This window comes from Castanea sativa, chromosome 10, assembly GCF_040712315.1.
Source record: "Castanea sativa cultivar Marrone di Chiusa Pesio chromosome 10, ASM4071231v1".
NCBI classification, from domain to species: domain Eukaryota; kingdom Viridiplantae; phylum Streptophyta; class Magnoliopsida; order Fagales; family Fagaceae; genus Castanea; species Castanea sativa.
Window position 1 is genome coordinate 5,713,667 of NC_134022.1, and position 11,261 is coordinate 5,724,927.

The 11,261-nt window shown below is 31.7% G+C and overlaps 1 protein-coding gene across 1 annotated transcript; it reads left to right on the forward strand.

Moving 5' to 3' along the window:
* The first annotated feature begins 3,169 nt into the window (after positions 1-3,169).
* Positions 3,170-7,838, forward strand: LOC142613744 (uncharacterized). The gene is made up of 9 exons (XM_075786229.1): positions 3,170-3,731; positions 4,887-5,038; positions 5,333-5,428; positions 5,523-5,585; positions 6,247-6,315; positions 6,419-6,521; positions 6,609-6,680; positions 7,305-7,393; positions 7,509-7,838. Exons 1-9 carry the CDS (start codon positions 3,395-3,397, stop codon positions 7,647-7,649), a joined length of 1,122 nt encoding a protein of 373 aa, XP_075642344.1. The 5' UTR covers positions 3,170-3,394; the 3' UTR covers positions 7,650-7,838.
* Positions 7,839-11,261: the final 3,423 nt, after the last annotated feature.

Below are 11,261 nucleotides of genomic sequence, written 5' to 3' on the forward strand. Positions count from 1 at the left end.
TGATTTTTTCTTTTTCTTTTTTTGAAAAAATATTATAAAATGACTAGATACCAAATGCAATTATTGTCACGTCAATAATATTATAAATAATTTTCTTACTTTTTTGTTACACGTGTTTACACGTATTTAAAAGGTGATACTTCAGTTTGTAAAGTATATATAATAAAAATTGTAGTGCCTATATAATAAAATTCTAAAATAATGGGTATTAGACTTTTTTATTTTATTTTATTTATAGAAACGATGGGTATTAGAATTGATTAAGCATAGTTGAGTCTATTTTTTAATATGTGATATGATAATGTGGCATCTTGAGATTGAATGGTATAAAACTTGAATTTTACACCATATTTTTATAAATTTAATCTCTTCTAATATATATTGTCTGTAAGACCAAGACATTACTTTTATTTCCCTAGTAATTTAGAATTTGGACATCAAAGTCATTCCCCTAAATAAGTAAATACTAGTTCTATATATTTTGCTTTGTGAGTTTTTTTTTTTAAAAGAAAAATCAGTTCATCTTATTAAAGGAGGCTGTAGTACAGAAAAAATCAGTTCATCTTATTTTGCTTTGTAAATCAACCTGTAGTATAGAATTAACATCTTATGGAAGATAGTATCTTCCATCCTGCAAACTAATAGGTCGGGACATAAAATAGCTCTACGTGCCAGTGGGTTCCATCTAAGGACAATTTTTGAGTCTCTGACTTGTAGGCTTGTATCTGAGTCCAAAGTTGGGCAGATAAAATTTGAATGGTATAAATTATCACACACTTAGATTCATTGTCTCCGGACTCTGGAGTCTCACCTTAGTCACACGGAAGTGGAACCATTTGAGTTGAATAGATTAATCTGTATTCTGTTTTGGAATGTACCTTGGTACACTCATATTTTTCAAATGATGTAAAGAAATATTCTCATTCAGATATATTCCATTTTACTTTACCAATTATACTACCTATCAAAAGAAAAATCTCATTCAGATACTAACAAAAAATTATTTAAATAAAGTAATAAACAAAGAAAGAAAAGTGAAAACATGGGAACATGATCTCTCTATTTCAAATATTGTCAATATTGTTTATTTCACAATTATCATGTCGTTTAATTGATGTGTCAGTCTATACACCTTTCAAAAAAAATAACAAGAAGTTTTTAATTTCCAACTCTTTGGGGTCGATTATGAATTCTCAGCAAATTAGTTGAAGTCGGTCACTTGAAAGGATGCAGCCTAGTGGTTGGAAGTTTTGGATGAGTTGTAGACCCAAACATTGTGAGTTCAATCCCAATAAAGAGTTCCCTTGAACTCTCAGTATATGGTTCTGGTGGGTGAGGTTGTGTATTTGTGTTTGCTCCTTAGGGAATGGTCCAAAGGGCCCTGCCTTGGTGAAGTTCTTAGTCATAAAACATTAGGGTCAATTGTATATAGTATTTTCTTCCATTTTATTTTATTGCAACTATATTTTCTATTACTTATCTAATTGATAAGTTTATTTTTTTTCTTAATTCTACCAATGTAATTTTGAATTTTCGTCTAAGTTGCTTCATTTCCCCAAGTTGGACTTATTCATTCTTTCTTATTGGTGTACTCGCCTTTGAAAGTTTGTATACCTTCAAATTTGTAAATTTTAATTTGAAACATAGTTAGTAATATATGACACTTGTATAATGCAATAAATATATGGAAGTGTATAAATTTGACATCTTGCAACAAAAGTATATATAAAAAATTCAGTATAAAAATACAGAAATTGGGAAATAACGGTACATATATGTATTTAATAACAGTACGTTTATTATTAAAAGTTTACCATAAAAATATTGAAACATTTTTCATATACTTTTTTTATTAGATAAATACAATAATCTTTGTATTATGTTTAATAGAAGCTTCTCAGCAATCTGATTTGAAATAATCTAATTACTTAATAAAGAAAATTAATTCAATAATAATTAATAATTCAACAATAACAATGAAATGAATAAATTAATTGATAGTGTTTGGTATAATGTGAAAAATAAGAAATGAAATGTATGGTGAATTATAAAATAGTGTAGTAAAATAGATAAAAATAGAATTAAGAATTGCTCAAAACTATAAATTTTAATTGGAAAATAGATTAGCTTCAAATTGGCTTCGCTTTAGATTTTTACCATCCTCTCTATCCCATTTTTCATAAGAAATTGTTTCAAGTACAGTTTATATCAGAAATTGAATTTATAAATTGAAATAAACGCGTTTGATTTTGTATCATTGGTATCAAATGCGTAAGTACTAAGTATGCACAATTTTTAATTTATTACATTTGTACGAAAAGTATTATATATGTTATGCATGGATACCAACTAACTAGGATTTGAATTATAATTCAATAGCTTAATTTTCTTCACTTTTTTTTTCTAAGAGAGTTTTAACTTATGGCAGTATAAGTAATTATTGAATCTCAAATCTCTTATTAAATAATTAGAAATTTTACTAATTAAACTTTTTTTTTTATTCATTCTTATAGGAGTTTCCTCTCTTCTCTCACATCACATGACAAGAGGTGTAGATAATTCAATACATCAAAAAAATGAGAATTTAAACTCTTGATGTTGGTTTTGAAAATAGGGATCTATTTTTTTATTCAATAATTATAGATTTTACTAATTAAGCTAATTCTTTTCTTTATTCATTCTTATAGGAGTTTCCTTTCCCCTCTCACATCACATGACAGGAGGTGTGGACAATTCAATACATCAAAAAAAGAGAATTTAAACTCTTGATATTGGTTTTGAAAATATGAGTCTATTTAGTAATATTGTTTTAATAATATTTTTTAAAAATACATATAAATAAAAAAGTGTTATGAAAATATGTGTCATATTATTTAAATAACGAAAACGGTGGTTTGGATATTCTACCAAAACCACCCCTAGATTACAAAAAACCCCTAGATTACAAAAGAGAAAGTAAGAAACGTGAGTTACATAGATTCATCCACGTGTGCCTGACCTAAGCACCATCAGTTACATAGATCCACGACTGCAAAGGCTTGCCCTGCATTATCTCCACGTGTTATCCTCTAATAGGCCAACTGGATATTCCCATATGCTAATCTATCCTAAAAAATACCCAGATGGACCCCACCCTCCTCTAGGACATGTATGTCTCAACTCTCAAATCGAACTCAAAGCCAAACTAAAAAAAAAAGACCACTTTCTCTCTGAATTTCTCTTTCTTTCTTTTTCCAACAGCAAAAGATATTATTTTTTTTTCCATATTTGAGAGAAAGAAATGTACGGTCAATAGTCCTCGTACCTCAAAACTCACAAAAACTGCTATGCTATTGGTCAACAATGGAGAAGAACAACAACAACAACAATCCCAGTTTGTTGTTTTAGTTACGAAATGGAGCTGTTGACTTCTTCTTCAACTACGTCTTTGTTTCCGATTAGGATAGCAAGTAAATTTAGAGGAGGTAGAAAGAAGAGGGTATCATTGTGGTCTCAACAAGCAGGAAGAGTATCGATAAGGTGCTCAGCAGAGCAGAGTAGTAGTAGTAGCAAAAGGATTGATCATGGCAGAAGAGAAGGAGAGAGTGGAAGTGGAGGAGGAGGAGGAGGAGGAGGTGGGTTCACGAGTCCTGCCATGGAAGTCACCACATTTGATCGGAGCTTTGGGGACTCATCCGAGTTTCCTGTTTGGGAAAAGATTGGTGCTGTTGTCAGACTCAGCTACGGAATAGGTCTGTTCCTTTTTATTTCAATTCTTTTTCCCCAACTACTCATAATTAACTTTATGGGTCAAAGTTGATGCTATAAATGTAAAATAAAAAGTAGTTTCAGATTGCTTTTTTTTTTTTTTTTGGGGTAATAGAGGAATTCACAAGAAGAATTGAAATAAATAGTACTAGGGCCTAGGAGTTAGTACTAGTTCATATGTAGTAACTTCCGACATGGTACATAACCAAACACCATAGGTTTGGTGGCAAAAAGTGTTACTCTTTATTTTGGGAAAGGTAATAAATGTGCTTCAATTAAGAATTTACTCCTTTTCCCCCTGCTATGCGATTCTGTTTTTCTTTGCTTCACTTCTTCTTCTTCTTGGTGAATTAAAAAAGTACAATAATTCAATAGTTGCCGAAGGAGAGTTTTGAATTTTGAATATATCCATTAGAAACACTAAAAAATGCCAACAGATTGAACTACAAGAGCTCTCAAATGAAGTGATATATAGTATTTACCTATTTGTTATAATTTACAAGGTTTTTGGTTGGCTTAGCGATTTCTAAGGCCTCATAAAATCTATGAGATGCTGGGTTCGAAATCATACCTCAATGTAAAAATCTCATATGAGAGTGTGAAGCCCGAGGGAATCTGAAATTCTCGGAATCCCAGTTCAAAACTGTGAATAACTCATGGAAATCCTTAACTGATTCTCAACAAGTGATGAGAGTCCTAACAATATTCTGTGAATAAAATGACCTCTTAGTATTTTGTTTCGATGACAATATTATACCTCAAAAAGTGTTAGTTCTACTTCTACCAAGGTATGGTCTTGGGAAGGAAGATCCTACCATTTAGTACTTTTGTAAGATGTGGGAAGTGGTTGTATTCAAAAACAAAACCTATTTACGCAGGCACTTGACAGCTTGAGACTTCTAGAGTTGCCATTGTACCAGACACTGGTAGTATATCAGTATGGCTATCTGTGCAGACTAGATTGGCCATATTTAAGCTTTTAATAATGTAACAAGAAAATTGTTATTGGTTTCTTCGTAAAAATTTTGTTCGTTTACCCTTTTATAATCAAGAGAAATAGAGAAATAAATTCCTAAATAAAAAGTAACACACACATACACACTGTGTTCATAATGTTTATTTTGGTTCTGTTATATCAGGTATATATGGTGCAATGGCTCTAGCGGGAAGGTTCATATGCTCAGTCACTGGAATCGATTCAATGGGAGGCTTCCATCCATCATTAGATGCCATACTAGAAGGGCTTGGATATGCTGCTCCTCCAATCATGGTCCTTCTGTTCATTCTTGATGTAAGATTTGGTTTATTACCTAATAGCTTTAGAAAATCCCTTCCCTTTTCTGCTCTTGTTTTAGTTTTTGTGCTTTGTTCTTATGTTACTTCCTGCATCTTGAGCAATTACAATGTATGCATCTTGCAAGCACTTTCTGAAATTTGATATTTAATGGAAAAAAGGATATCTCTTTTTTTTTTTGGGGGGGGGGGGGGTTTGGGGAGAGTCTTCATTCCTTTTTGAACTGGGACTTCTTCGTTTTACAGAAATTAACTGAAAAAGAAATACCTTCATGATTTGACACGGTTACAGGATGAAGTTGTGAAGTTTTCACCTCATGCTCGTGCCATCAGAGATGTGGAGGATGAGGAGCTATGGAGCTTCTTTTATGGAATGTCTCCTTGGCAGGTAGAGATCTAAAAGCTGTGCGGACTTGACATATGTTTTGAACTTAAATGGATACAGTGTAAAGGAATGGCTTAATTATCATTCCTCTTTTCAGTTTATACTAATTGTTGCTGCAAGCTCAGTGGGAGAGGAGCTATTTTACCGAGCTGCCCTTCAGGTCTGTTCTTATAAAGATGTTTATTCTACCCTTTATAGAGTAAAAGATACTATGAATTAGTCTTGGGAATTGTTGTCAACTAATTCCTAAATCTTAGCCTGCAAAACTGGCCAATCTGAATTTCCTGTCAGTCTGGTTCACACTGAGGAGTTGTAATCCTTCAGATTTAAGTTTATTAAAGTCCAGGAATAACATTGTAACTTAGAACATATGAAGCGCAGTCATCATGTCTATGGTAAAAGCATACTGAGTCAATCTGTTTTGAACTTTATGAAGGCCCCAAATTAAATATTAATTTGTGTTGTTTCAGCCGACCTTGTTAATTTTTTAGCAATGTAGAAGGATGCTAGATTCAATCATCCATCCACTTTCTTTCTAAAATTTCAAGATTTGGGATACTGCTTTGCTATATTTCGCAGAGTTCAGTATGTTATTATTATTTAATCACATTCATACTAAGAAACTACGTTTTTTTTTTTTTTTTTCATAATTTTGTTGAAGTACTTGCCCTCTTATATTGCCTGTATCTCAGAAACCATGAGAGTTGTACTGTTAATCAATCACTTTTATGCCAGAAATATTTTAACCATTATTGTTTTATTTCTATTTTGCTTTGTTTCATCATTACTAATATATGTTTCCTTTTTCTCCAACTTTGTAGGGAGCGTTGGCTGATATATTTCTAAGGGGCACTGATCTAGTAACTGATGCTAGAGGAATGGCATCTCTGGTATGTGCCCTAGTCATGTTCCTTGCTGTCATTAGTAGTAATAATGAAGTATTCATTTATTATTCCTTAAAACTAAATCGTTTTAAATTTCTTCGAAGTGTAGACAGGGGTGCTGCCTCCTTTTGTCCCATTTGCTCAGGCATTTGCAGCTGTAATTACAGCTGCCCTCACAGGTTCTCTCTATTATGTGGCTGCCTCTCCAAAAGGTTTGATTCTCCGATAATCATTTTAAGGAATGTTTCCTGGGCTTGAATTGTTCTGTTTGATTTACCAGTGTCTAATTTTTTCTTCAGATCCTACATATGTTGTTGCACCAGTTTTGGAATCTCGTTCTGGTCGTGAAGATCTGAAAAAGCTCTTTGCAGGTCAAACTACTTCCCTAACACAATTCTTAATACAGTGATTGATATATATTTGTGAAAATACAATGAACTTGTTTCTTTTACATGGTTTTGAAATCGCTTTTTCTTTTTAATCAACATTTTTTTGAATTAAAGTTGGGATCTTCTGTAGATGTCCTCATTTACTTAATTATTGTCATAAATGGTTGTTTATATGGTCATTTCACTTCAGCGAGAATTATGATGTGAAGTGTATTTTCATCCAAAGACCATTAATTTCTCTATACTAAGAACTGGTTAATTGTCAATTGATCTCTATCTGACCAGAAATGGCCCATGCTATCTCATAATTTGTGGGGCTGGAAATGTTTTTCATTTTAAAAGGGTGCATTTTATCATCCTCATCATTTGTCAAGAGTCTTGTAATTTCTACTTTGAATATCATAATACGATTTTTGGTAGCTGAGAAGATTGACTATAGCAAATAAATCAGTCAGTATTTCCTTTTTCTTCTGGCTAACCCACTTACCATTGGGAGCTTGAAAATAATGAAAGCTAGAGATAGATCAAGTATTATTATTATTATATATTTTCTTTCAATGATGTCTGATTCTAATTCCACCACCCAATTTTGGTGAATTATTGCAGCCTGGTATGAGAAGAGGAAAATGAAAAAGATCTATTCTCCTCTCTTGGAAGGGCTGTTGGCACTCTACCTTGGTTTTGAATGGATCCAGGTAACTTTAGTTCACAAAAGGACCATTTTGTTATGATGATAGCTAGTAATTTTAGTTTTGAGAGGATGAAACTAATAGATTTTTTTTTTTTCGTCTTTTGATGCAAATTTGACAGACGAATAATATTCTTGCACCCATTATCACTCATGGTATATACTCTGCCGTTATATTGGGACATGGTCTTTGGAAAATACATGACCACCGGCGAAGACTACGCCAAAGAATCCAGCAGCTTAAATTAGATAACAAGAACTAAGATTAACTTATGAAGGAGCTGTACAATGAGAAGTAAACTATGCGTGAAGAAAATTTGTATAGTACATATCAGAGTTGTACAAGTTTAATAGTTGTATAATATACTAACAATATGTAAGTTGAAGATTAGATGAAGCATACTACAAAGTATCATACCAATTATAGATGCTGGCTTGCATCCATGACCTCACATTTCTCTGGTGAAGTTCTTATACAAATATTGCAAAGAAATAATAAATTGACAAGTATCTATCCTTTCAAATATTGAGTTAGAAGGTCGGGTTCAAAACTCATTGGATGGGTATCTTACCTATCAAGGGCTAGCATGGAAGAAGATAAAAAACATGGAAAATTTTGGAGCAGTTATGGGGTTAAATCATAAATGTACTTCACACTTATAGTTGAAAGCAAATTTTTTTTTCTTCTAATTTTCCTAATCAAACCTCTGATATCTAACAATTGCTTGTTTGGGAGAATTTATATTCATTGGTTTATTGGACTTGGTTAAAAATATAACTGTATTTAGAAAGAGGTGAAGCTTTGAAAAATTATACATAAGCCAAATAAATTGAATAAGTGGACAAATGGAATTATGCTAATCTATTTCCTATTAAAGCTACAGAAATTAGGTACATTAGATGGACGTGATGTACACACCCAGATCTTGCTGATACACCCTTGTGGTATTCGAATGTCCTCATGTGACTAATTTTCATTGGTGAATTTAAATGGACTGTCAAGCGGTATGTTGTAAGATTGAGTTTAGGAATTAAACTCTTCAAAATTGCTGGTAATACTGTCTCCTAATCACTCTTTTTAACTCTGTTGAAGCCAGTGCACCACTGTGACCCTTTTTCTTACAGGGGAAGTGGGTACAATCTTTTTATTTTAGGATACATAAGGCTAATTGATACAATTTGATATCAAATGGGGCATGTTAAAAAAATATAGGCTAAAATGTAAAATACACTCTAAATTTCATCAAAATTTATCTCAGTACTCTTTAAATTCATTCATTTTAGTCCTTTAAATTTTAAGTTTATTCAATTAAGACCTCTTTGTCAACTTTCCTTAAATTTTTTTAAAAAATCCTAGAAAATATTTTTCAATCATTAATTAAACTTTTTTTTAAAAAAAATTGAAGAAAATAATTAACGATTTGGACAATTAACAGTAATATTTAACAAAAGTTGGTGGAGAGGCCTTAGTTAAATAAACTTGAAATTTAGAGAACTGTAATGAATGTACGCAAAGTTAAAGAACTGAAATAAAGTATGATAAAATATAGAAGGTGAATTTTGCATTTTAAGCAAAAATATATAACTAGGTGTTAATAGAACTGTAACAAAACGGCAAAAAGAGGTTTCGTATATTTTACTTTTACCTTTACCTATGTGACTCAAGTCAATACTACCTTCATCAAGTTTTCAAATTGCTATTGTGATGTTACGGGGTAGCATCTTGGTGGACCTTATAGTAGACACAAAATTGTTCAGAACTCTTGTCACAACTATCCTACATACATAAGCTGCCCGCCACTTTTGTAACGCCCCAAAAATCATAAGCAATAAAATTCTATTTAATCTGAAAAATTTATAAAAATATTAAATAAAAGAATCCAGTAACCTAAAAATTTCATCACAAATGTCAGAGCTCTAATCCACCAAAAATTAAAACATCCTCAAAAAATTTCTCCAGTACAATGTTTAATATCATAAAAGTAAAAATAAAATCTTCAGTCCCACAAAATAATTTGTAACTACTGACTTCTTGGAATCTCTACTCCAATAATCCATCTAATGTATCTATAAGGGAAAATAAAGAGGGGTGAGATAACTCAATAAGTGGAATTCACTAACATTGGGGTATGGGAACAACCTTTAAAAAAATAATTCTTACAAACAATTCATTACTCATACCTCATCAATATTTTATCATCAAATATTTCATATAAAATAAATAATAATCTTTATATAGTGAGCCATCATAGTGTGTGTATATATATATATACCATCACAAACACAATTTCTTAGGCTTTACTCATGGTCAACGTTTACGCCCCGTTGACAAGGTTGTGCTATCCCATTTTCTAGGACTGGAACCTCCTTTTCATTCCCTTTCTTAAGAATGGTTCCTTTGGAACCTAAAGGTGCACTCCCTTATTAAAGAGCTTCCTTTTTGGATCCTCAATAGTACACTCCCTTGCTAAGGAGCTACCAAATGTGCACTGTCTCCTTTTTCTGGGACCGTCCCTTGCTAAGGACTACCTGCAATATGATTGTCCTTTGCTAAGGACTAACACAATACTGAGCTTTTTAATCATGACTTGTCATAGGCTTTCAAAACATATTCAAGATGCTCACATAAATAATCCATTCATAATTCTCAAAATATCAATATATATTCACACATATAAGTTTAAATAAATTTAGGTTGTCCCACATGTTTTTCGTAAAATGAAAATTCAACGTGCACATCAAGCATTTATAAATTATCAATTTATATATAATATCAACATATTTATTTGATATAGAATAGTTAATAATCAAACACTGGTTTGGGAAAACCCCTAAAATTAGCAAACATCACTTACCTCTTAGTTGCAAAAATAAAGGAAATCGACCTCCCTTGAATCACAACAAATCTGTACAATTAGAACCTAGCAACACCAAAAATAGGTTCATCAATACACAATTTCCCACTTAAAAATCTATTTTCATGCTTAAACGGTTTTATCCTAGACAAAATTGTTATATCCAAAATCCTCTATTTATTCACTTAACTATCCAATTTAATATTGGAAGCCACATATAGCCTTAATTTATCCATCTAGTTGCTTAGCATTCCCATTTGATGCTGCTGGGTATTGACTCTAATATTATATATATACATCAAGTGGGATATCTATTGACTCTAACATTATATATATATATATATATATATATATATATATATATATATATATATATATATATATATATATATTCAATCTAACATGGCTCCCACGTACAAGCCTTAATTCATTCATCTAGTTACCTATTCCCCCATTAAAACTGCTGGACAGGTTTTAGAAAACAATAAAAGGGTGATAGTTGATTTGGTCAACAATGGAGGCTATGTGTGAATACATATTAACACAAGCACCCTTATCCCTTTAACATAGTCACAAAATCCAAGCCTATTACTCTATTTGTTCAATTTCAAAGTCTATGGTGACCATATGGCTATATATATACAATTCCTACTACAATAATCATCATGGTCTGCTAGAGAAGCTAAAACTCCCTTTTAAAAGCTTTAAATTTTCATAGTAAAAAATTATTATACATATATCTATTCAATCAAATATAGGAAGCCTGTAGAAGCCTTAACTATCAATCTAGCAGCCTATAATTCCCATGATGCTGTTAGACTTGTTTTAGCCAATAACAAAAAGGTGATGATTGATTCAGTCAACAATGGAGGCTGCACTCTTTTCTATTACTATAAAGATAGTCTAGGTTCATAACAATTTCTACCTATGACTATTTCAACTTCTTAAATCTAGAGCATTAGAAAATCATACCTGTAGACTCCAACTCAACGCCACAGTGAAGAAAGCAGAGTTCAATAG